The 26,273-nt window shown below is 55.2% G+C and overlaps 1 protein-coding gene across 2 annotated transcripts in view; it reads right to left on the bottom strand.

Moving 5' to 3' along the window:
• TTC7A (tetratricopeptide repeat domain 7A) overlaps positions 1-26,273 on the bottom strand; it is a 133,905-nt gene that overhangs the window by 27,768 nt on the left and 79,864 nt on the right. For both annotated transcript variants that reach the window (XM_066267061.1, XM_066267062.1), the window contains exons 12-16: positions 23,403-23,520; positions 22,209-22,266; positions 21,046-21,118; positions 17,938-18,098; positions 2,294-2,410 (exon numbers count right to left, since the gene is read on the bottom strand). In XM_066267061.1, coding sequence (XP_066123158.1) covers positions 2,294-2,410; positions 17,938-18,098; positions 21,046-21,118; positions 22,209-22,266; positions 23,403-23,520 — 527 coding nt within the window. The remainder of the gene's footprint in view (positions 1-2,293; positions 2,411-17,937; positions 18,099-21,045; positions 21,119-22,208; positions 22,267-23,402; positions 23,521-26,273) is intronic.

Raw genomic sequence — 26,273 nt, 5'->3', positions numbered from 1 at the left:
CTGCCCAACAGCTGGGATACTCTGGCCACCCTAACTCAGGCTCACGTGGCCTGACCTTGGGCCCGGGGATGCACAGCCATCTTCACGGGTACTAGAGGGAACCACCCATAAAAGCCCAGTGCATCAGGGCTGGTTCCTGTCTTCTCCCACTCTCTTCCCTCTCCCAGGAGGCACCTGAGTGTGGTGCCAGAGACACTGAGTTAAAATCATGAGGTCACCCCTTCTTAGCTGTGTGACCCTCAGCAAAGCCACCTTTCAAGGGCAGTTTTCAAGATGGAGTTGTCCCATCCTGAAATGAGCATGAAAATATTGATCTAATGAGGTTGTGAGGACCATATGAGATAATACGGGCAGGTGCTGGCTTGGAGCAGATCCCCGGGTACAGTGTCATGTCCCATCTGCCTCCCTGCCCCTGTAGGGGCCTCTCCTAGGTCTCCAGAAACAGCCCATCTTGGGGTTTTGCCACTTGGTTCTAGGCTGATATACAGCACTGCTGCAGCCCTGGAGAATCTGACAGCCAGATGCGGAAAAGAGACGTGGAAGTTGAGCAATCAGCAAGACTCATACGGAGAGGGCTGAGCGGAAGCACGAGGCCGGGCAACTGGAGGGGCCTCTGAGCAGGGCCCACGGGGTCCTGTGGACAGCAGGGCTGGGAGCACAGCAGGAGGTGGGACAGGGTAGGCCAGACCCTCAGGCTGTGGATTCTGGTCTTGATCCTTAGCTGCCCCAGATTAGACTTGACAAGCTCCAGTTCCTGCTCCGTGGCTCCAGGTTGAGAAAGAATGTTTCCTATTCTTAGGAAAGCCTGGAGGGTAGGGAATTGAGTCCTCTGATCCTATTTGTCTGCAGGTAGCTGGCCTGGCTGAGCCCGACCCCACCCTGAAGTTTCCCCAGAAGGCGTGTCAGGGGAGGAGCTTCACCAGGCTCTCGGGTCACAGAGCAGTGTGACTGTTGACTTGAAAAGACTCCAAGGCAAACCCCAATGCCCCTGCAGCCCCACGGTTTTTCAGCCCAGGGAAGAGCACAGGCTGGGCCCTAGATGCCTGGAGACCTGAATGAGCAGGCATCAGTCACCTAAGAGGCGGGCCTTGCCAGCTTCAGGGACAAGGAGAGCCAGGTTGGGCACCTGCCCACGTGGCCACAGCCAGTAAGTTGCAGAGCAAGGTGCACCTCAACATAGGGTCCCTTCACACCCGAGTCTGGCTTTCACCTCACATTAGCCAGGTGGTTCCCCATTTCTTTTCTGAAAAGTCCTTCACCTCAAAGCCTCCTTCTGGCAGCTTCCACCCTGCTCTGCCCTGGAATTTTCCAGGCCCCAAGGCCTGCAAGTAGAAGGCTGACCCTACCCTGCTGAAGGATTTTACTCCATGTTATTACCCTGGGACCTCCACTGTAAATTTCAGTTACAGACCCGCCTCGGGGGACTGTAAAAACCTGGGCTCCCAGTCCCTGTGAACATGCAAATACATCTGTTTAGAGCTGGGTTTCCCTGAGGCCCTAGGGAGATGACGCAGCCAGCAGTTTTGGAGAAAGGGGAGGGGGTGGGGTCCAGAGGACCAGGAAGAAGCCGTGCAAGGCCCTGAAACGATGCCCTTTTCTACTTTGGGCCCGCAAACTGAATCCCAGCATCCCGGTGGGTTTAAATGAAGACTTTCTGCAGATTCTGCCTGGAAAGAGTACCCTGTTCCGGCCCAGGAAAAACCCGGAGCCAGGTTGGGGACTGTAGCAGCAGACAGGATGTGTCAAGACTGGGTAAGCGAGGAGATGTCGCGGGGCCCTGCTGGAATTCTGCTTCCTCCGGCTTTCAAATAGAACCAGGAAAGAAGTGTCAGGCTGCACAGGCTGGATTCAGGAGACCCAGCACACCGTTTATCAGACAAGTGGCTCTGGCAAATTATATAAGGTCCCTGAGTCTCAGTTTCCTCACTGGGGTGAGAATAAAATCTGATACTGTTGAAGATACAAGCAGCTGAGGTGGAAGACAGAGCAGCAAGCCTAGCACCTGGCCCAGATGCTCAGTAATGAGTCCTGCTTTTTCTTCCTTCTACTCCTCTGAACTTCAGCCTCCTAAATAAGTTCTTTATGTACCTCACAGAGGACTGTCACAAGGTTAAAATTAGACCAGAGATGTAAAGGACCCCAGAAGCAGTAAGTCCCACACTCTCATTCAAACATTCTCACCACGCCCCTCCCCCTACCCACCAGGCCTGTGGCCATTGTGCAGTGGGCGGTTGCCCTGGCAACCACTGCCTGTCAACTCTGGCAAACCCAAGGGACAATGACAACCACTCACCCCAGCTGGGAGAAGTTGTACAGGGTCTGCCACAGTCGCAGCATTTGTCTGCAGGTCACGAGGGCTTCCTCTGGGCCTTTCAGTACCTGCTCCAGCTTCACCTTGGTGAACAGCAGGCTGTAGGGGAGAGAGCGGCAGTCAGCCTGTCCCCGAGGAGGCTCCCTTTCCCTCAGCTTTCCTCCCAGGGTGGGAGCCCGGGGGGTCGGCCCCACCAGAGCAGTCCCCAGCCCACAGAAGGCAGAGTGTCCGTGAGCATGGTGGCCTTGGCCATATTCTGCCAATGCATGGAGCACACTTCTGCACTCGTCAGGGTCCACACTGCCCAGCCACTTGTCCCCTGATCACAGCCCACTTTGCCCCACACTCTGAAGCACTGTCAAGTGTGGTTACTAGTCCTGCTTTGCTTGCATATCCTCATTGCACATGTGGCTCTCTCTCTCTCTTTCTTTTTTTAATATTTTTCTGAAGTGAGAAGCAGGGAGGCAGAGAGACAGACTCCATCATGAGCCAGACCGGGATCCACCCGGCAAGCCCGCTAGGAGGTGTTGCTCCATTGCAACCAGAGCCAATTTAGCAACTGAGGCAGAGGCCACAGAGCCATCCTCAGTGCCTGGGCCAACTTTGCTCCAATGGAGCCTTGGCTGCGGGAGAGGAAGAGAGAGACGGAGAGGAAGGAGAGGGGGAGGGGTGGAGAAGCAGATGGGCACTTCTCTTGTGTGCCCTGACTGGGAATCAAACTCAGGCCTTCCGCATACCAGGCCAGTGCTCTACTGCTGAGCTAACTGGCCAGGGCTATGTAGCTTTATCCCAACATGTCCCACAGGCCCACGATGGGGCCTTGTATAAGAGACCCAGAAAGCAACTCTGAGGCAAGGAAAGAGGCTAAGTCAGAAATTGGTAAAAAGGTCACTATCAGGCAGAGTTCTGCTTTCCACCTTGCTTGTACGTAATAGCTGCTCAATTAGCACCTCAACTGAATTATAAACTTTGTTTCCTGATAGTGGATATAGGAGGACACTTACGTTTGATTTTATCAAAGGATTCTTTATTGAATTTTCTAAAAGAGCCTCGTCCCCTTATATATTATTCTTTTTCCCCCTAAGATTTTATTTATTGATTTTGAGGGAGGGAGGGAGAGAGGGAGGGTGGGGGGGGGGAGAGAGAGAGAGAGAGAGAGAGAGAGAGAGAGAAAGAGAAAGGTGGGGAGGAGGAGCGGGAACCATCAACTCATAGTTGCTTATCACCTGTGCCTTGACCGGGCAAGCTGGAGGCCTCGAACTGGAGACCTCAGTGTTCTAGGTTGACGTCTATACACTGTGCCACCACAGATCAGGCTCCCTCAATAGGATTAAAGCTACATGAAATACCACTCAGTCACCAGTTAGGAGCACAGTTACTGTGCAAAGGGAGAGAGCAAACTCAGAATCTCTTTCAAGCTGAAAACCAGAAGTTCTCTGATATAAGAATACTGTGGGGATGTGGCTCTTGGAGGGGCTGGGCAGAGAGGGAAAGAGCTGGCTCCACTGGGAAGGGGGCTACAGGAGGGGTACGTGGCTACCTCCCCCTGCTCAGGACATAGCAGAGACCTTTGGAAAACTGGCTCACCAGGACTTGGGTGGGGCCTGGACAGCCTGTGCCAAGGGTTCGACTTTCAGTTGCTGGGGAGGCCTGGGGACACGCAGGAGGTATAAGCAGGGTGGTGGGCAGGGAGGCCCTTTTATTGCCAGTATGGCTGTTGGGCAAATCCACGTGACTGTTAGGGCCTGAACTTGAGTGCTGCTGGCTGGTTCTGCCAGCTCATCTGAGGTTGGCACACAGGCCTTCATGGGAGCTGAGTCCTGCATCTAGACAGGGGTGTCCCTGTGATCTCAGGGTGCGGCAGCAGGCCCACGGACAGGGAGGCCCGGAGTCCCTCTGGGAGCTGCCCCTCTGAACTCCCTCACTCAGGGTACTGGCCTCCCCTGTCTTGTTCTGAGACCTGGGCCTCCAGCCTCATGAAGGACTCTGAGGGCCCCCCTCCGCTTTCTCCTCACACCTTGTTTTTCTTAAGATTGTGACTTGTTGGTAGAGAAGGAAGAGGGTGGAATCTGCCCCAGTCCTCTTTTCTGAGTAGGTGGGGTGGGGTCTGTGCAAGTATTATTTTTCTTCCTAACTTTTCCTCAAACACGCCACATACCTTTCGTACCTCTGCAGACCCCGCCCCCCCCCCCCCCCCCACACACACACAGCCTCTCCTCTCCATTTCCATCCACCCCCATGATAGACATTAAACCTCACCTCCCTCAGGAAGCCTTCCCAGACTCTTAGGATGTCTTGCTGACCTACAAGGTCCCCAGGGCAGAAACCGTGGTCCCCACAGTGTGGCCTGCACAGGCCTGAGAAGGAATATGGTCTCACACTCTGGTGGGCAGCTGCTGGGACGGTCCTGCCACCCCTGCTCCCCTTCCGTAGGCTCTCAAAGAGGCCAGCACTCCACAAGTACTAGGAGCTCTGCCTCAGGGAATAGGAAGTGGAAGGCAATTTCTGCTTTCAAGGTAACAATTAGTGCTGCAAATGACAATCTGCCCGGCAAACTGAGTGCTGTATTTTTGGATCAGACTCAGTGCCAGGAAAAAAAACAGAGAAAGGGTCTTGCTGGTGTTTGATGAAAAGGAGGGTGAGATGGGTTCTAGTTAGGAGTGGGGGAGAAGGGGGGAAGCCTCGGGGTGGAGGAGGAACAGCAGGAGCGAGCATCCCTCCCTGGCAGGGCAGGAAACATCCAGGCTCAACTCCATTCCACGGCTGCCCCTCCCCTCAGGCAGCAGAGTCCCCTGGGCGGGGCCACTTGTTCTGGGCTGAGCTGGTTCTGGGACAGCTTCTGGGTAGACCAGCCCTGCAGCATTCTCCTAATACCCAGTCTCCCCAGACCCGCCTCCTCTTCAGCCTCCTCTCTGCCGGGGCGCTTCCCCCTTCCTGCTGCCTGAGTCCCCGGGAGCCAGGCTGGGGCCACGGCAGACCTGACCAGCCATGTAGCTGGCACAGAAGTGAGCCGGCATTGCAGTCACTGCTACCAACACGGCTGCTACCCTCTCAGCTGCTGACATTCCTTCAGCAGGAGTGACCCAGAGTGGAATTTCTCAACCCAACCACATCCTTTCTGGGCTGGGGCAAGTATTCCAACAGTCACCCTCTGCTCAGACCCTTCACTCCCAGGTCCTGGGAGGCTCCAGATTAGCTCCCGAGATTTCCTCAGTGTCACAGCTCAGTGCTGCCAGAGAGATCTTCCCCACCAGAAAGAGCCCTGTCCTGACTGTCCATGACATCAGTCCAAGTGCCCGCCCATGCCCCCTTCCACTCCTGTCACCCTCCGCATGACCTTGGAGGCCTGTGCACTGCTCAGATGGGCATTGGCAGCTCCCTGAACTGCAGGACAGGCTCCCATATGCGTCCATGCTCTGCTTCATGTTGTCGCCTTGCTGAGACTCAACCTTCCCCTTCCAACACCTGGCCTAGTGAGGTATTACCCTCTGTGCGTCCCCACGAGGGCTGTGCACACCCCCCTCCAGAACAGACTTCACTGCGTCAGATGAGGTCATCTGCACACTTGCTGGCACGCTTCTAACTCTCCCCTGGTCTCTCCCCTTTTGCAACAGGAATCAGCAAACAATTCCACTCCCTCCAAAGTAGCGACTCTGCTCTTCTAAGACCATCAAAACCCCAGGCCTGTGAGAGCACAGGGCTCCCTCTCCATCCTGTCAGCCAGGATGGGTGGCTCAGTTCTTCAAACAATAGCATGGAAGGCTGACAGAGCCCTGGTAGGCCACCCTGGCTGGTGGGAGACACTTTCGGGCCCACACAATGAACTACGACGCACCACAGCACTGGCCTTCCTGGATGGGCCATGGGGAAGCCACTAGCAGTGGGGGCTAGGAGATACAAGGGGCCAGCCCGGCTACCCAGCCCCTGGCATATGTGTCTTATATACTGAACGCATCTGAACTGTCATTTGAAGAAAGGATTCTAAGGATTTTAAAAAGTCCACTATTTTAATCTAGTGGCTCCAAATCCTCCACCGAGAAATCCTTGTATGACCACCCCACCCTTCTCTGAATGTTCAGGATAGTCTGCAGTTAGTACTTAATTACATTACACATACACACACACACACACACACATATGTGTGTGTGTGTGTGTGTATATCTATATCTATATCTATATCTATATATAGATATATATGTAGATATATATTTCTTTTTGCTATATAGGCTTATGAGTTTAATAGTGAAGATAAACTCACATCAAGCCTTTTAATATTAAGACACGGTGCAAATAGTTGTGGCCAGTCTAGCCTGCAGATGGTAAAACCACCATTTGTTTTGTCCTGTGTCTCACAGTGGGCCCCCCACCTGAGGACAGGGCCCTCCCTTCCTCCTTGTCAGTGCGCTTCTACCTTCCCCAGTGCCTGGTCCAGAGCTGAGCACACTGCCCGCTTGGTACTGTGGAAATCTGCGTTGCTACAACTATCTGGCCATGGTCTAGGCCTCACAATCCATGTTAAATCAAAGCCAGTTTCTGACACCACTTCCCACTGCTGGGTCCACGAAGGTGGGAGAGGAACTGGACCACTTGCTGCTTCCTAACTGCAGTGAGCTGGACTCCTGCAGCCAACAAGAAACATGCTGGCTGATTCCGTTTTGAGCTGTTCAGAGGCAAAGTTGTACAGGGCCTGGGGAGGAATAGGGAGTTCTGAGCACGGTGTGAAGACAGCTGGCTCCTTGTGACTGAGGTAGGGGATGGGGGGTGGGGAGTCGTTATCCTGGAGGACAGTCATCCAGGCTGAGCCAACAGAACAACTGGGGAGAGTCTGAGATAGGAAGGACCAGAATTCTGGAATCAGGCAGTCCGCTCATACCCTGACAAAAGCCATTCTGGGACAGGAATGGCCACAGTGCTGTCCTTAGACCCTGCACTGTGACCTCACTCAGAGTGGACACTGGCCCTGGAGTGAGAAACCTGAGCCAAAGTCCCAGCTTGAAGGCTGCCCAGCTGGGCATGTTATAGGTCCCAGACCTGTGAAATAGGAGCGAGGTCTCCCGTCCCGCCTGCCCAGGGATCCCACAGATGAACTTGAAACAGCTGCATTTAGTTCTCAAGCACAGGTCCGCCCAAGGCTCAGGGCAGGAACTCCTGCTTGGAAACTGCAGCCCTAGCAGACTTGGAAAACCAGTTTCCAGGCCAGGTGTCCCTGAAGGCTCTCAAAAGCCTGAGCTTCACGGCCTGTTTGGCAAGGCAGGTGATCCTCCTTGTGGCCCCTGGGACCCGAGGGCCATCATGAGAAAGGAGGAGGACGGAGGGATGAACAGCCATAGCAACCTCGGCTATGACCCCCTCTTGCAAGCACTTTCCTGTTTGTTTGTTTTTTTAAGCTGTGGAAGCCCATGTGGAATAAACACTGAGGCCTTTTAAGGCTGCAAGCCCCTGCCACGCCATAGCATCTGAAGGCAGATGTGAAAGTGAGGGTTCTCTCTGGAGGAGGGGAAACAGCGAGGCTCAGTGTACACATGCCAGGCACTCTGTCCCCCCCAGGGAGGCTGCTGGGCCTCCAAGGAGGGAGTCCTGGGTCCTTGCACTCTCCACAGCCCCATCTAATGGACACCACTTGTGTGCCCTGGTCCTAGTGGGGAGGCCCAGTTTGGCCACAGCCCACTTTCTAGGAGCTCCCACCCTCCCTAAGAATGCTACCAAAGCCTTGACAGCCAGCGCGGCACCTTGTACCCAGGCTCAGTGCTCCCTGAGACACCCCATCTAACCACCGTACTCTGGTCAAGGCGGGGACCGGCCACCTCTGGAATCCCTTTCACAGTCCAGCACAAGATAGGGTGGGGAGGGGGGTGCCCGTACTGAGCAATGACACGTCTCAGCACTGCAGACTGTCTGTGTGTCTGCCTGTGTCTGGGCCAGCCCCCCACTGTGGGGAAAGTCAGAGACCAGGGAGGTCAGTGTCTCTGGATGTCACCACAGGTCACCAGCTTTGCAATCTTCCCTATCACTCTGGCCAGGGCTGATGCTGGGGGCTCCCAGGGGAATGTGCGAGCAGGCCTGGCACCCATCCCTGTGACTCCCCACCCTTGCTGGGCTCTGCCTAGTCTGCACTCCTGGGGCAGGGGCAGGATTGGCCCGCTAATTATCTGTCAAAAGGACAGATTTGGAGCTATTCCCATTTGCAGCAAAGACAAATCATTTCTTTCCACTGTTGTGAAAAGGGTCTATCTTTGGGTGCACCTCCTAATTGGGTGAGCACAAGCCTTTCTGAAACCTTAGTTTTTTAAAAAAGAATTATTTTGTGAATTGGGGATATTATTGTGACAATGGCTCTGGCTAAGCAAGGACTGCTTTGGGGTCAGAGGTCATCTTGTCCCTTCCCCCTCCGCTCATTCTTCCATGTCCCTTGCCTGGCTGCTTACCCCGGCCCCCACTCTTGGTGGCAGGGAGTCTGGGCAGAGCAGAGCTGGCTGCAGGAAGGACCTGGCTGTGTAGGCGGCAAGTACAACAGGCCCACATCTTCACTTTCACCTCCTAAGAGCAGCTGCCTGTAAATTGCTCAGCATGCAATAACACTTGAACACAGTAACTGCTGTGCACCTGCGGGAGCCGCCCCAGCTCACTCCGGGTCAAAAGGAAGGACACTGTGCAGGAGCATGTCCTCTGGCAGCAGACGCTTCCGGCTCTGCCACTGCCTAGCCAGTGCTTTGGCCTCTCCGAGTCCCGCCTGCTGTGTGAAGCAGGGACAGCAATGGCAACGCCAGGAGGCTGTTGGAGGCCTACGGGCCGTACAGCCTGCAAAGGCAGTGCTGGGACAAAGTCACCCCTCAAGAAGCATCAGTTGCCACCCCCAGACCACTCGCTCATGACCAGATCTTGTGCTCTGACAGGGGCCACGTGAGTCCCCAATACCTGATGTAATGTCACTCAATGGAGCTTCGCTGGATAATGAAAGATGGAAGTCGAGTCACAAGGACTCTGGGGAGCTGCGGGGTTCCCAGGACCAGACAATTCCAAGGAAGTGCAGCTCAGCGCGTCCTGTGGAATTCTCCACTCTTCTTGGTCCTGCCCATGCATCCATCCGTTCACTAGGCCCTGAGCAGCTCTGCCGACGCCCCTGGCTCCTGGCCACCATGGGAGCCCTCCACGCTGAGGGAAGGGGTGGCAGCAGGTGTGACGAATACACGAAAGGAGGCATTATCTCTTTAAAGGACAGTAACTTGTAGTTCCAGCTGACTACTATACTGTGCTGTTTTAATGAAGCATCCTATTTTTTTATAGAAAACACATAATTGAGTGAAAAAGCAGGCTATTCTCTGAGTCAGGCAACCACACCTCTGGAAAGTCTAACTCCTTGGCCAGGAGGCCAAAGCCTGCACACAATATGGGGTTCTACAGGAAGTGGGTCCTATCTCGGGCCATCCCAGGTCTGACTCAGTGGTGGTGAAAAGCAGGGTCCGTGTTTGATGACCCAAGTTCAAGTCCCAGTTTCTCTTTTTCTAGCCATGTGATCTGGGCAAGTCACATAACTTCTCAGAGCCTCAGTTTTATATCTGTAAGAAAGAATGACAGTATCTCTATGCCTCAGGGGTTCTTATATGAAAATAATGTATATAAGGCCTAGCAGGGGTCTGGCACTTCATAAAGGGTCCAATCCATGTTTGCCCTGGCATTATTATTTACCTGGTCCTTGTTTGTCCAGTTGCTCACTATGCTCTCTGTGCCTCTGTTTCCTTATCTGCAAAGTGGACTCATGGTAGTTCCTATAGCTCCTAGGGTTGCTGAGGGAATTCAATGAGTAAACGCAAAGTGCTTAGAGCATTGGCTGTACTGCTGTGTCATTATTACTGAAGCTCACAGGTTCAAGAATCCCAAGGTGGCTCAGCCTCCCAGCTGGCATGGGTGCTGGTCCCTGCTCTGACTCTCATCAGTTACTGAACCTTGAGATATCCCGTTAGTTTTTTCACTTTTATTCTTCTTCCTTCCCTCCCTTTCTTTTTTTTTGACAGAGACAGAGAAAGTCAGAAAGAGGGACAGATAGGGACAGACAGACAGTAAGGGAGAAAGATGAGAAGCATCAGTTCTTCGTTGCGGCATCTTAGTTGTTCATTGATTGTGTTCTCACATGTGCCTTGATGGGGGGGCTACAGCAGAGTGAGTGACCCTTTGCTCAAGCCAGCGACCTTGGGCTTTAAGCCAGCGACCTTTGGGCTCAAGCCAGCGACCATAGGGTCACGTCTCTGATCCCACACTCAAGCCAACCACACTGCGCTCCAAGCTGGTAAGCCCGCGCTCAAGCTGGCGACCTTGGGGTTTCGAATCTGGGTCCTCCGTGTCCCAGTCTGATGCTCTATCCACTGCGCCAACCACCTGGTCAGGCTCATCTTTAAAGTAGGAGGGTTATAAAAGCTAAAACATATACAAATCAAACCAAAAGAACAATAAACAGGATAAGGGGTATGAGCAATCTTGAGGGTTGTAAGATGCCAACATCCCCATGTGTTCCCGTCCTTCCTTCCGATGGTCTACCCGTCCGAGGGTCTACTTGGATGCTGGGTGCCCAGCTGTGGGCTCCCTACAGAAGGATCAGGAGACAAAGGACAAGCCACTGTTTCTGTCCCTGAGGTGCTTCCAAACTCAGGGGAAGCTCAAACAGTACACCCGAGGCAATTGGGAAACAAGACAAGATGAGAACCAAGTATTCAACTGAGGAGTTCAGCACTGAGGAACGTGCAGAGGCTTCAAGGCCACGGAGAGCCCAGGGGAGCCTCTGAGAATGGGCAGGATCTGGAAGCAAAGCGAGGTGAGGAGGGCACCCTAGAGGGCTGGGCTGGCAGGGACAGAGGTCTGGAGGAAAGACGGAAGGGGCTGGCTTGACCAGGCACAGATCCCTTCCCAACAGGACAGGATGGGGGCAGGAAGAAGAGGGGAGCAGCCCCTCTGAGCAGGGTCAACTGCCCTCTTGCTCCCTGCCCTGACTCGGGCTGTAATCACCAGGCCCGCACAGGCTGGCCCAGCCCCGGCCAGGAGTACCAGGGATCACTGAAGGACAAAGGTCTCCCAGACTCCTCTAGATTTCATGCCTCCAGGACAGACTCCACCAGGACAATTAACTGGTTAAAATCACACTGGGTGCTCTCTGAGGTGGTCATTTCAAAGCTCTAGCAGGAGAGGGAGAAGGCCATAGTCAGGCCTGGCTTTATCACCTTCCAGTGGACTAACCCTCAGTGTGAAAGGGACCTTGATGGTGGCTCTTCTTAGCCCTAAAAACCCACGGTTTCTCCTTGGGTCTGGAGGACTACATTGACCCAGCTCCCCTAATGTTTTAAGACTCATGCTGATCTTCCACCTCCTCATACATTCACTTAATGTGATCTAAGTTTAAAGTTTCAAAAATCAACAGCCTGTAAGCTGTGCTCACTGAAGTGAGCATCTCCTGACTTCACAGGGCCTGCCCCGCCCCCCAGCACTGACCACGGCCAGTGCGTGCCTTGTGGCGGGCTGCACAGCAAGGCCTCCTTATCTGTGCAGATTGAAGGCTGACCTGGTGGCCTCCAGGCCACCTCCAGTCACCTCTAGATGATTCACAAATTCACGGTCCTGAAGGATATGAACACAAAGCACACAGAGCCGTTCCATAACTATTCAGGGGTGGAGGAACTTCCAGAAGGAAGGTCCTCAGGTAGAACAAAGGTAGGTTCCCATTCAGGCATAAGACACCAAGAAGCAAACACCTTGGTCCTGGTTTAGGATCTCTGCCTGGAGAACCAACCCTCGGGACCTGGAGACCACCTACCGCAAAGGGGAAGCCAGCCCTGCTCCACGGGCGTGAACGCCTGGCCCTCGCTTCTCAGGGCTGGACCGTTCCTGCTAGAGAACGGTGCACCCTGGACCCCAGTGTCCTTCTCCCGCACAGGTTGACAGCAGGGAGAGCGAGGAGTCAGGAAGCAAAGGGCTAACACTGTTGTAAAACAATAAAGAATTCCTTTTGGAAAAATTGGCAAATACTGCTTTCCTTTCCTTCCTCTTTTCCAAACAAAAGAACACAAGTTCATCTACCCTCCTAGTCTGAGTGTAAGCAGACCACTACAGGAGGGAACGAGGACTCTATGTGGCTGCAGTGTCACACAGAGCGAGATCACAAGAGGCTGCAGGGAACAACCAGCGAGGGGAAATGCTGAATGTCAAACCAGCTGAGCGATGAGGAGCTGACCTTTAAGGAAGAGAATACAGTGCCAGTGATTATGCCTGGCTTAACACTTCCCTTAACCACGTGGCCTGCAAGTTTAACCCAAGCTCTTGTTCTCAGGGGGCTGTAGCAGCCAAACATGTTTAATGAATGCAGCAAAGTGATAAACTATGTTTGTGCTAATACCTTTGATTCCAGTCCCCTCACTGGAAGGTTGGTATTTTAAGCGTCCTTTTGATCTACTGCAAGTCTCCTAATAAGATCTATCCAATAAACACCCTGGATTTAAGTCAGAAATGTTAACAGGAGCCCCAGGACCCTGATCCTCTGCTTTGCAGAATGCACTGCTAGCCACCTGAGAAAAAGGTAAGGCAGGCCAGGCAGGCAGACCAGAGAGGTGCCGCTGGGGCCAGTGTGAGCCTTAACCGGAAAAACCGAGGCCTGGCCCCAGCCAACGCCTAGTTATCAACTCAAACATTTTCCAAAACAGCCTACGTTTCCCTGCGGAGATGGCTTTGATGGTTCCATTTGTTTGTGCACAGCAAGCTCCAGCTTGTCCAGGGGGCTACACTGTCCTGTGCTGGGGAGTGCCCCCTGGTGTTTTGACACCCCTTCCCCCAGGACCTTCCAAGTCCCCCTGGACCTGGCCTTGGCTGGGTAGAAACTCCCATGAGGGCCTATCCCGACCCACAAGGGTGGGAGGAGGCAGCCTTGGCATTGAGGAGTGGGCAGGGCAAGCCAGTTGGCTCCTCTGCCTCTAGCCCTATGGCCTGGGCTTTCAAAACCGGTCTGGCAGGCTGCCAGGCCTGGAGTGGGGGCAGTGACTGACAGGCTAGTTATTGGAAAGCTCCCATCATTAGGCCAGGAATGTTGTTTGGTTACTATGGCGACCTTCACTACAAGCAGCCTGACTAAAGCACAAGGAATCTGTTACCTAAAACCAGAGCCTCAAGGAGCCCCGGCTTCAGAAACCACACTTATCAGTGGCAGGTTCCCTTTGACCTTATATTCCAGCCCCTCCCCTCTGGGCCTCCCAACTGCCTCCCATACCCAGGACCATCAGAAAAGACTAGCAAAGGCATCTCCAAGCTTGCATGGGCCTTCTCACATTCCATGGCATGGCCTGGTTTGGAACTAGGCCCAAACAGGGTGGCTGCTGCCACCATGAGGCCCCCTGCAGGCTAGCCAGGACCAGCCTGGCCAGCACACGTGTCCAGGGCTTAGTCAGAAGCAGTCAGGATTTTAGGAACCTGCTCAGGGTGTCAGTTCCTACTGTGCCAGGTTCACACTGTCCCTGCAGCCATGGGTCTCTGCCTCATCACGTTCCTGCCTTTTTAAACCCGAGCTCCATTAACTAAAGGTCATCCTGCAGCACGGAAATTGAGATCTTTGCTTTGCTTTCTAATCCCTAAATACAGAAGGACTTTCAAAAGTTCAACTCCACGAAAGCTGGGTTTTTCTCCAGGAGTCTTAAGACTGCCTGTAGGAAGACTGGCTATGTATGCAGCTAAAAAACTTAAAAACCTTGCTCAGAGCAAGATGGATCCCTGCCTCTGCTTCTCTGCCCTCCTTCACACAAAGGGCACCCTTCTCCATCGCCTGGCCCACGTGCACGGCCCCCCTGGGATTCCATGGTGCAGTCTTACATCGTCTGTGGGCCCACTTCCAGATCCCACCACACTGCTGTCCCTCAACATGGTTGTAAACCGACTACAAGACCTTCTCTTGTCCGAGTCTCACAATAGACCTTGGAAGCAGAGAAAGGTAGGACAGACGTCAGTCTTTTGGCAGATAAGAAAACAAAGGCACAGAAAGGAGGAACTTGCTGCTGTAGGGGTTACAGGTAAGGGGCAGGCGTGACTCACCAGGGGGATAAGCTCATGTGGAAAGGGGTCCATTGTTACCAACAACACCCTGAGCTGAGCCAGGATTCCTCCACCCCTGACACTGGCTTGCCCACCTCTTTCTTCACTAAGGCAGGCTCTGCAGCCTGTAAAAGGGCTCAGCCAATTGGGACAGCCAGTGGGGAGGAGCTCAGTGGCAGACAGACCCAGGCCTTGGGCCTTTAAGTGCCCTTCGAGTATGCAGACCTTGTTGGGGATGCTGAGGACAGAGCGAAGGGGGTTTGAGAGTTCTCTTTTGCTGCAGTGATATTTATTGGACTGGCCCTTTAATTAACTGCCGTGGTAACAGCTGGAGCCACACAACTTGTTCCCAATGCAGGGAACAGCTGGAGAAGCAGGACACAGTTTCCACTGAAGAGCAATGACATTTTTCCACGATCCCTGACCAGTAATAGACTCAATGACATTTCCTGCTAATCCATGGCTTTCTGTATTTGGGGGTTTTATGTGTGGGGAAAAGTACTGACTTATTTGCAAAGAGCCATGGTCATACCCTATGGTCACTCCAGAGCTATGAGGTACGTGGATTTTCCACCCCCACTTTTTTTTAAAGATGGATTTTTTTGCCTGTCTAAGAAACAGAAATATGTTCTCTTACAGTTCTGGAGGCCAGAAGCCCCCGGCATTTTTTAGTTCAGTTGCTTTTTAGGGCTGGCTCAGAGCAAGATGGTCATGGAGGTGAGGGGGGCTCGTGGTGGCTCAGAGATAGAGAACCTCTCACCATTTCTCTATCCTACTAAGCCCAAGGCACAGATTTTGAAAAGTGAGGGACCACAGGGAATGGGATGCTCTGATCTCCAAAAGCTCCACAGCAGGCCTCTCTGCAGTGATGAAGGCACAGAAGAGCCCCGAGGAGGCCTCCGGGAATAGGACACTTCCTCAGTTGCGCTCAGACCTCAAAGGGGTCCCCTGTGGCTGACCACATGGCCCCCAGCCCTGTGGCCCCTGTAGTGGCTCTGTGGTATCTGGATTGGGGAGGTCTGTTCCCACAGTGGAGGTTGCCCCTTTAAGAAGGCTCCTGCCTGCAGAAGCAGGGACACAGATGACACAGACGGGCACAGTTATCCTATAAACTGACCAGCTGCCCAATCTGCATCGAAGCTCTCTACCTATCTGGGGTTTAGGGTCCCTCTGAGGGTCTGCTGAAAGCCATCTCTCTAGATGCATGCACAGCGCAGACCTCCGAGTCAGGTCCAGGCGTTCTTTGAGGCCCAGAAGTTCACCCATGGGCCTCCCAGGGGAGTCACCCACCTCACAGCAAGGACCACTTCCTCTGCCTACCCACAAAGACGCTTTCAGTGAGTGAAGCATCCTGGGAAAGAACTGGGCACCTGGCTGAGGCCGGAGGAAAGGGCGGGTGGAGAGCGCACCCCCTGTCAGTAAGGAAGGGAGGACTGGGGAGAACAGCTCCCCCACCCAGGGCGGGGATGACGGAGAAAGCTGAGAGGAGGCGGGAAGCACCTCCCCTGGGTGGGCTGGAGGAGCTGAGGGACAGCCAGAGGGCTCCCTACATCCTGGACACACCCCCTCCTGCTGGGCCTGGAATAGCAAATGGGCTTCAAGCAGATTTTCAAAAAGTGGCATCAGCCTCCCCAATCAGGCCAGCAGCAAGCAGCCCGCCTAGAAGTTAGGAAGAGAGTGTGCAGTGAGGTGCCAGGTGCGGGCCCGGGGGGGCCTAGAAGGGGCCGAGCAGGCAGCATCTGAGTCCCCTTCCCTTGTTTCCAACAGGAGAGCTCGGCTCCCATCTGTTCATAGCCTTGACTTAAATGTAATGTTTCATTTGGAAGAAAAGACTTGCTGATAAAACGATGTCTGAGGTCTGATCTGGCCTCTTGTTTCTTTGTGACCCATTCTAACCCAGGGGCTGGGCGAGAAGCCCACTCCCCACTCTAGGATTCTAAGCCTTTCTTCTTGACAGTTTGTTCCCACTGAAGCCTAACAACAGAATAAAAACACACAGGCACTCACACATGTGCGTGTGCACAACTGGCCGGTTGCAGACCATGGGCCAGGCCCTGCTAGACAGGAGTGAGGATGGAATTTGGAGAAAAGCAAGATAACTAGTATAGGAAGAAGAGGACCTTGTCTAGCTGGCCATGCATCTCCTCTGCTTACCCTCCCGGCTGTGGGTAACTGGGAGCCCCCTGGGGCAGGATGGGGGAGGGAGAGGAGCCAGGGTGCTTCAGGTGGGGGGCTGGTGTGAACCCGGGTAAGCAGGCTGACCTGTAGGATGAACGTCCACCTGAGGCTGTACTCACCGGGGCTCCCTCATCACTGGGGCATACTGGGAAGTTCATGGTTAGGATGCTCTGCCACCGCCAGAGCACCTTCTGAGCCTTGGCAAGGAGAAAGCCATCCCCGGAAAAGTCCACAGGCCAAGCCCCTGGTGGCATCCTCTCAAGGAAGCCAAAGGCACACAGGAAACCTGAGCCTCGCCCAAGGGTCAGCCCTGTCCCTGAGGGGCTAGGAATGAATGGGGTGGACACTGGGCTTCCCTGCCGGGGCAGAGACAGCTGCCGCTTCCCTCAGTCACCTCTCACGGCTGTGGCACCGCAAGCTGCCCCTCGTGCTTTGAGAACCTGTTTTTATTGCCAGCGCACCACCTCTCAGGACTGGCTGGCTCCAAATGGCACTCTTTTGGACCCTGAGGTGGGATTCAGTAGGAGTGGGGTGTGCTGAGGGACCCCCAGCCTAGAATCACAGGGTTCAGAGAAACAAGGTCTGTTATACCCGGCATCACCTGCCCGAGAAGAGGAGGGCAGAAATAAGCTGACCACCCCCTTGTTCCCTCTTGCAAAGCAATGAACCCTTTGGCCTCGGCTGGCCCAGCATGACTCTTGTTCCCACTGATCCAGGTCCTCTGTACAGGTCGGAACAGGAGGGTCTAGTCTTGCCCAAACTACTACCGCCTGGGCCAGCTGCAGTGTGAACCTGCTCCAGAAATGGGCACTTGGGTGATGCCATAAATGGTGCTGGTGGCGGAGGTGGCAGTGTTAATGTGTGTAGGATCTGAGGATGAAGGGAGAGGCTAGGACCACCCTGGGGGTAGATAACTCCTTCCCCCAACTGCCCGCTGACCTGCTTGGAGGCAGAGGGATGGCTCCCTTGGCCTCCACCAGCCTAGCCAGTGTTAGAATTCACCCTTGGCTAACTGGGCCAGGGCTATAACTAAGTTACACAAGTTAGTGTCTCAGGAGGCTCAAGTGCAGAACCCAGGGCAGGGTGGAAGCAGCTTGAAAATGTATGTTCCAGCGTAACCCTTTCTGTGGTCCACACAGCACCCGTGGAGCCTGCAGGTGCCACACAGAACTCCCCTCTCCCAATCTGGCCCCCCTGGGCACAGAAAACCAGAGTGATTCTCTGACCCCATTGGTCCTGGCCACGTCTTGACTCTCCAGCCAGGGATGTGCATGCAGTGGGTATTTAGTCAGTGTATGTTGGCTGGCTCAGTGGCATGGCGAAGTGTGTAGGGACACCCACACCTGTGGCCAGCCACCCCCCCCAGCCCAGCGGTGTCTACAGGGACTCACTTGAAGTTCTCGGGGTACTCCGTGATGGCCATGTTGATGACGTCCAGAGCGTGCTGGTAGTGTTTCTGGGCAGAGAAGAGGAGAGCCAGCAGGTGGAGGGCATTGGCATCGTCCCTGCACAATTTCAGGGCCTCCTGCAGCTGCTCCATGGCACTGGAGATCTGCCAGAGAAAACCGCCAGCTCAGTGACCTTCCCCAAGGCCAACACTTCCCCCTAGGACTTTTGTGTCAGGTGCCAGCCATAGAGAGGACATGAGACTCAAGTGAGGCCCTGGGCACTGGGGGCACAGGGCTGGTGCTCTGATGAGAAAACATAACCCCAAGTCACATGGCGAGAGGGATCTGCTGCTCCACCAGGCCCAGGAAGCCTCTGCTGTCCCCACTTGTACGGAAAGAGGGCAGGTGTATGGCGCAGCACGAAAGAGCCGCAGAGGCTGGGAAGCATTTTCTAAGCTGGAGGAGTGGGGTTGTAAGGAGAGACCACCAGTCCACTGGCTACAGACCTGCAGGTGGCCAGGCTCTTGAGAGGCAGCCGAATAAATGCCCCTCCTACTTAGGAGGGTCACAGTGGCAAGAACAGGGGCTCTGGGGTCAGATGGGGGCGGCAGTGCTTATGCTGCAAAATGAGACGGTCATACCCATTACAATGGCCGAGGGGACGTGACCAATGTTCTGCAGAGCCCCAGAACATTTGAAAATGTGTTTCCTCCTTCACGTCCTCAAAGTCAGGCAGCAAATGGCCAGGTGGAAGTTTTCCTTCTAGTCTGAGGGACGTGTGGTCTCCTGCTCTCAGCTCTGGCATTTGCATCAACTCCTGCGACTCGGTCCACACCCTCCCAGGAGCCTTGAGCCTCTTTAGAAACCCCTGCTTCTCATCCAGCCTCAGACACGGACTCCCTGAGGGGCCTATGGTGCAGGCTAGCTGAGGCCTTGGGCCCTGGCGTGCCTGGCCCGTGCCTGGTCTCCCCTTGGCCCCTGTAAAGGCTGTGGGCAGTGCCAGGCCCCGGCCATCCCATGGGGAACTTCCTTTGTGGAAAGGTTGAGGAAAGAGGAGGAGGAAGACACGGTCAGTGTGGCTGCCAGCTTGACGCGTCCGTGCCTCCCTGAAGCTGCTTCCACCCTGGTGACTCTCCAGAGTGGACCCCATTATCCCGGGCTGGGGACCCAAGACCACGTCTTCACTTCTCAGGCAGCAACACATGCTGTGAGCGGAAAGGGCCAGTGGGCCCGAGACCCAGGCAGGCCAGGGTCCAGCTTCGAGTCCATTCAGAGGCCCTTGACCCCCTGATGCTACCAAAATCTGGGGTCCCCATGGGCTCCACTGGCCTGGTCCAGCCATTTCTCTGAGATAACAAATGCCATTCATCAGAAACAGCTGAATAATGAAAGGTATTAATACACACATCATCAAAGGTTTATCATGAATTTGACTGGCAAGAAAAATCAAATCATGAATTTGATTTACAGAGGACTAAAAATAAAGCGGTCTCAGGTATCCGTCTGTGCTCCTGGGAGCACCAGAGCAGACTGAGGTTCCTCGGGAGAGAGGAGCAGAGAGGTGCCAAGAGCTCCTCCAGGACCTGGAAGTCAGGAGCCATGGGCACAATGGGGTGAAGGGCTGAGGCAGTCAGCGGCAGCCTGGAGCTGGGGGAGGGGTGGAGCGAGCTGGGGGAGGGGTGGAGCGAGCTGGGGGAGGGGTGGAGTGAGCTGGGGGAGGGGTGGAGCGAGTTGGGGGAGGGGAGGCTGCTAGGGAGAGAAGAGCTGAGACAGAAGGACCCAAAGAGGGATACAGAGTGACTCAGAAATAGAGTGACAACGAGTGACAAGGGGCACCAGAACATGAGAGGGAAGGGTCCCAGCAGAGAGCCAGGGTGCAGTGAAGGAAAAGCCAGGTGATACAGGCCTGACAGGAAGGTGGCGCAAACAGCAACCTGACCAGTTGACTTGGCTCAGTGAACCAACTGGAGCCAAAACCAGAGGCCAGAAGTTGACACAGACTAGTAAATCCAACCTCCAGACCAGTGGACAAAGCTCCAAGTGCATTGTCACCAATCAGGATACTTAGAGTCGCTTGGGGCTTTTTGACTGGGGCCCGCGGGCTCTGGGCTAGATGCCTGGGTTCAGGCCTGGCCTGGCCAGTAGCGCCCAGTGACTGAGCTCAGGAGGATCCGAGGTGCTCAGGTATAAAATGGGGCCAAGGGCACCCTGCTCATCAGAGGCAGGGCTCACCCAGACCAGCAGGGGTGGGTACAGCAGCACCGTGTTAGCCGCACTGAATGTCACCTGACCATGGGCAGACGGGAGCTCTGCTGGCTTCTCTCCAACAATGTGGAGTCCAGATATTTCCCTGCTGGTGCAGGTGAGGTCTGCGCTGTAGGAGTTGAGCCTTGCCTGCTGTCCCCAGCAGTCCAGAGTCCACACTGGGCCAAGGCCACCGAGAGGTCCTGCTTCAGAGGCCAGTGTGAGCACAGAGCGCTAGCCCGAGAACCCAGGCACACACGTGAAGCCCAGACTCTGAAGGGCCTGGGGACTACTCTGTCTGGAAAGAGAACCTGCTGGGTGGGCGACTGTCCGGTCTCACTGTCAGGGCCAACAGCTCGGCTGCTCAGCTTGGGGAAGGAAGGCAGGCTGGCCTGGAGAGCTGTGGGTGGGGACGGCGGTGGTCCCAGTGGGACGAAGGCAGATGGGAAGCCTCCCATCGGGCCCGAGGCCATGCCTGATGGTGGAGTCCAAAGGGTCAGGGAATACAGAAACAGCTCCATGTGCCAATCACTTTGCTCCCCCAGATCCGTGGAGAAAGCTTGGTGGAAGGTGAGGATACCCACGAATACTTATTGTGATCACTCGTCAACTTCTCATGAGTCTGACATATTCTAGGGGGAATGAGGACAGAATAATCAGCCCACCATGTGCCCACCACGGGTCGGGGTCTGTACCACGTTATCTAGGTCCCTCTGAGGTAGACTTTGAAGGTGCTCATGTAACAGGTAAGGAAAGGTCAGAGAGGTCAAGTCATGTGCAAAGGGTCACACGGTTGGTGAAAGCAATGGTGTCAGGAAAAGATCAGCAGCCCCAGAGACCTGGAGGTTGAGAACTGTTAGGACCCACCTGTCGGACGAGGGCCAGCTGCAGGGAGACATAGAGGATGACCTGGGGGTCACCAGGCGCCAGCTCCTGGGCTCTGTATGGAGAGAGGGAGCACCAAATCAGTCACCGAGGGTTGAGCACCTGGTGTGTGACACAGGCCTCCAGCATGCCACTGGAGGCATGGGCACTGTGCTGGGCACTGCGGGTGAAGTGTTGGGGGTTCTGCCCGGCCCTGTGTGGAAGGGTGCCCAGCTGGAAGATGATGGCTTGGGCAGAAAGCGACTGGCAGGGGCAGCAGTCTCCTAGACGGCTCTGGCTGAGGTAGAGGGGCCTCCCGGGAGGGGTAAAATTAGGGGAGGGAAAGCCCCTCATCTCTGGGCAGCCATTGGCGTAGCTGTGGCCTTGTACCCAGCCTGGAGCCTGTCCTTTCTACTGCAGGACGGAAGGGGACACCTTCCTGAGGGAGGAGGGGCTGGGAACGGCCTCTCCGGGCAAGAAGCTTTAGGAATGAAGAGGTGGCAAGGGAAGGAAGGAAACGTCCCCCTGTCCTGGGGACCTAGGATGGGTCTCGCTGACCTCCCTGGGTTCCACTGGGGGAATGGGGGACAGGACACATAGGCTCTGAGGAAGGAGTGGGGAGGGGTGCTCAGGGACTCGGGGCTGTGGGAGACAGGAGCTCAGGGGGATGGGTCAGAGGGAGGGAAGGCCATGCTGGCGGGGGGGCTTCTCTGTCCCCCCTTCCCACTCCCTACTCACATCTTCCAGATCCTGGCTGCCAGAAACCTCTGAGAGCACTACGGATGTGTGTGTGGGTTTTTACAGCCCTTGAATTTTTGAGCTCCTATTATAGGTAAGGTACTGTGCAAGGTGCTCTTCCTGCTTTTCCTCAGATAATTATCACAACAACTAAGTTATCATTTCCATTTTAGAGCCTTGAGCTCAGGAGGGCTGGGGCTCAGCCTGGGGTAGGAGGCAGCCCACCAGTGTTGAAAGACTCAGCCACCTACCCAGTCTCAAAGGCCTGTTGTCCCTGCCTCACCTGTGAGCTCTCAGAGCCTCGGTTCCCTGGTCAACAAAATGGGGACATAAACCTCTGCTCCATCTACACCAGAGGGTCCCCTGAGATAAACACAGATAAACATGGGGCACTGGCCACCTGTCCCTGTGCAGTTCGGGCCCCTCACCTCTCCAGGGTCTGCAGCGCTTTCCGGTGCAACTCATCCTGCCTGCTTTTCAGAGTCGCTGCAGAAGACAGAACAGAGACAGCCGTGAGGGGGCTGCGGGTGCCGACCAGCCCGGCCCCACCCCAGGCACACGGGCTCTGCGGGGGAGGCTCCCGCGGGTCCTGTCTGGCAAACGCATGCATTTAAGCAGCTCCAGACTGACGCCACCCACCACCCTGGTTACTGGGGAAGGGTGTGCGGTGTCCACCGGGCCCCAGCCACCCGGCATGCTTCTTGGCACAAGTTCTTCCACTCCACCACCTTCTTTGCCACCCAGACCAACCCCACCCTCTCAAAGGCCCGAGCCTGGAGAAAAAGCTTCCCACTTCCATCCTGGCCACATGCCTCCATAGGCTTCCTTACCCTTAAAGAGAGGCTGCTGCTGCTTTTTAACCACTTTAACAAATTTTAAGTGTACAATTCAGTGGCGTTAAGTACACCCACAATGTTGTGTAATCATCACCATCATCCATCTCCAGAACTTCTTCATTATTCCTAACGGAAAGTCTCTACCCGCTGAACGCTAACTCTCCCGCTTCAAGCCCCCCAGTAACCTCTATCAGATTTTCAGGGGCCAATTCCTATCCCAGATTTAGACTGGGGGGCCCATCACTCCCTTTCCCTCAAGCTACCTGACCCGTGGAGGACACCCAGCTGAGCTGGCATGGATGGGTGGCAGGAGTGAAACCCTTCCACCAACCACAAGTATTTAACACCTGCTGCATACCCCCAGCTCTACACCATGCGTGCGGGGGATCTGAAAGACCCCGGAAGATCACAGCAGTGCCGAGGTTAAAGGAGGACTAGAATGTGAGGTCAGGGCTGGCAGCTGTGCTGTGCTGTGCCCCCAGAGGAGGCTGCCAGCACCACAGGAGTCCCAGAGGCAGGCACGGGTTGTGCCGGGAGCTGGGGCTGGGCCGTGAAGGGCGGGAAGAACTGGTTGATGAAGAAGCCCTCTCTGAGAGTGGTGAAATCTAGGCGGAAGGGTAGAAACGGGGCTGGGGAGTGCAGCGGGTATGTATGTGTGTGTACACATCTCTCCCAGAGGAGTCGGTGGGGATGTGCTGGGAGGTGGACACAGATGGAACAAGAGGCCTGGGAGGCCAGAGGAGGCCTGAGTCACTCAGGCAGAGACTCTGAGATCCTGGCACTCACCGTCGGTGGCCTGCAGGCTGTAGGTGAGACCCAGCGCCAGGTAGCCCTTGGAGAGGAACTCCCCAGCTTCTTCCCCAAGGTTGATCACCATCATGGCAAAACACTCAGCCTCCTCCAGCTGCAAAGAGGTGAGGCAAAGGTTACTGGGAGGGCTCTGCTGGCCTTGGCATTTAGGCCACACACGGTCATCAGCTCTGGTCACTCAGAACTGCAATTCTTCATGTGTGCGCAGCATGACCAGAGAGACCAGGTCACTTGTCTGAGGCCACACAGCCAGAGTAAAAGTGTCAAAGCTGTTATCTCTACCAGTGACTCCCTGGATCTCCCCACCCACCCAGGGCCCTGTGCTCAAGGTCACAGGGCACTAGCTCTCTGGGAGAGCCTCCCTTGCGTCTGAGACCTGCATCTCCTATCGTGTGCTCTGCTGAGAGCAGGGACGCAGGCCCAGGCCGCGTGTGCCTGGTCCTTTCCTCATCTGGCCTCTGTAGGTGCCTGTGTCTGTCCCTGTCAGGGACAGGGAAACAGGCAGGGATCTGGGCCTGGGCCTGGGGGACACTACCCACCCTGAAGCGGTCAGGCTGCCAACCTATGAGCTCGCTCCTTGAGGCAGAGAACTAAAAATTTTCAGGGGAAAAAGGCCTGAGGCTGTCTTTATCCTGTTCTAGTTGGAAAGGGACCAACCAGCACAGGTTATGTGTGCACACATCATCATATACAACACATGACACTGAGAGAAGGGCTTACACAAGGCAGCCTCCCGAGCCCTCTAGGTCACCCATGGCAGTCAGGCCAGTGAGGGTGGCAGGGGACAGCTGGGGGTCTCAGCCATGCCCACTCACAGTCCACGGGCCTTCCAGAAATGCCCCCTTCCTCCTCTCAGGTCCAGGAATGTCATCTGTCCACATGTCTGGTGTGGCAGTGCATCCAAGTTCATGTCACCAAGAACAAGACAGATACTTCCCCATAGCAACGGGGCTTAACAAATCTTAGCCAAAGCCTACTGTGACCCACAAGGGCCCCTCATGTGGGGTGTCTTCCCCCAGTAGAGGCCCATGAAGTCAGCCAGACAGGGAGCAGAATCAAACCTAAGCTGGCTTCTGGCACCCAAGCCACTGTGCCCTGCCCACTGCTGTCCCTGCCTAGGCTCAACCCTACTCCTTTAGGAGAGAGGCAGCTCTGTGCCTCTATGGCATGGCGACTGGCCATAGCTTGTGGGGGCTAGGATGGACTCTTTCCCTGGAGTGTGGAGTTGAGATGCTGAGACAGAGGCCATCACCGTGGAGCAGCACGTTGAGCAGAATCCGCCATTTGGGCACGGCTGTGGTGAGGACTCAGTCAGTGAACGGAGAGGGAAACACAAAACCAAAGTACAGGGGGCGCTGAGAGCGTGAGCTCAATCGGAGAGAGGGGGCTGAGGAGGCCGGATCCCTCTGTGGCTCAACCACCATCCTGGCAAACGCTGACCGGGGCGCCCTCCAGTCCCCCGAGGTCCAGCTCGAGCTGCTGGCTCGGGCAGGGCCACTTCCAGGTTGGTAGGCTGGTCATTAAAAACCCCCAAAAGCCTGAGGGAATTGGGGAGCTGGACCTCTGATACTCAGAGCTGAGAAGCTGGGGTTCAGGGGGGGGGTGCAGCAGCTGAGGAAACCCCATAGCTGCCTACAGCCCAGCCCCGACCAGCTGGGAGGGCCTGAGGCTGGAGACGCTGAGACCTGTCTCCTGGGTACCTGGCTCTGCAGGACTCAGGAGGGCTGCGAGGCCAAAGTTAGGGCCAGGTTGGAGGACAAGCGTCCCGACACTGGCTCTGATCCTGGCTCAGCACCTCACAGCCATGGGGCCTTGAGCAAGTCACTTAGTGTTTAGAAGGCCCAAAGGTCCTCACCTGCAGAATGTGGAGTTGCACCATTTAGAGCAGTGCTTGAATGAATGTAAACTATTGTTATTAGATGTAATTTTGTATCTATAATTAGCTCAATTTTCCAGAATATTTTTTTTTTTTATTTTATTTTGCTCCCCACCCCTCACCAAGCCTGGGGATCATTCACCTCCTCTCACCCTGGCCTCCAGCCACTGCATCCCCTTGGCAACACCTGTCTTTGGCAGTTTCCCCTTCCTGCTCCGCCTATCCATGTTTTCACTTCCACCAGAGGCCACCTCTTCCAGGATGTTCTCCTGGACTAGCCCTCCTCCCTCTGATCACTCAGGTCCCTGAAGTGAGTCTGTGCCATTTGTTCCAAGTGGGTCCCCACCAGTGACAGGGTGGGGGCTCTCCTCCTGAAGGCTGGGCAGCCTTCTGGCTGCTGATGCCAATGTCAGCACTGCTGTACTCCAGGCTGGCCAGAGCTGGGCTGGAGCTAGGACCTTGGCTGCCCGCCCCTTGTCCATACAGTTGGGGTTCTGACAGCAAAGTCCCTTCTCCTCAGCCAGGCTCCCGGTGTCCATGGAGGAGGCACCCGGGTGGCCGGGGGTGCGGGTGGCGTGGGAGGCGCCGCGGGCCTGCCGGACGGCGGCTGGGACAAGCCGGGCCGCGGGGAGAGGCCCGCCCTTCCAGAATATTTTTAAAGATTTTATTTATTCATTTTAGAGAGGGGAGAGAGAGAGAGAAAGGGGGAGGAGCAGGAAGCATCAACTCCCATATGAGCCTTGACCAGGCAAGCCCAGGGTTTTGCACTGGCGACCTCAGCATTCCAGGTCGATGCTTTATCCACTGTGCCACCACAGGCCAGGCCATCTTCCAGAATTTTCTTGGGTCACAACCTGATAGCTGTAGCAAGCGCCACCTAAGTAGACCCCTCCCCTCAGTCACAAATTAGGAAGTGATATCAAAGACCCTCCTGAATCCCGAGAGGGGACACGACCGCCTGCCTTCTGTCC

The sequence above is a fragment of the Saccopteryx bilineata genome, chromosome 3 (genome assembly GCF_036850765.1).
Source record: "Saccopteryx bilineata isolate mSacBil1 chromosome 3, mSacBil1_pri_phased_curated, whole genome shotgun sequence".
NCBI lineage: Eukaryota > Metazoa > Chordata > Mammalia > Chiroptera > Emballonuridae > Saccopteryx > Saccopteryx bilineata.
Note: the sequence above shows the minus strand (reverse complement) of the source record. Positions and strands in the feature narration are given on the sequence as shown.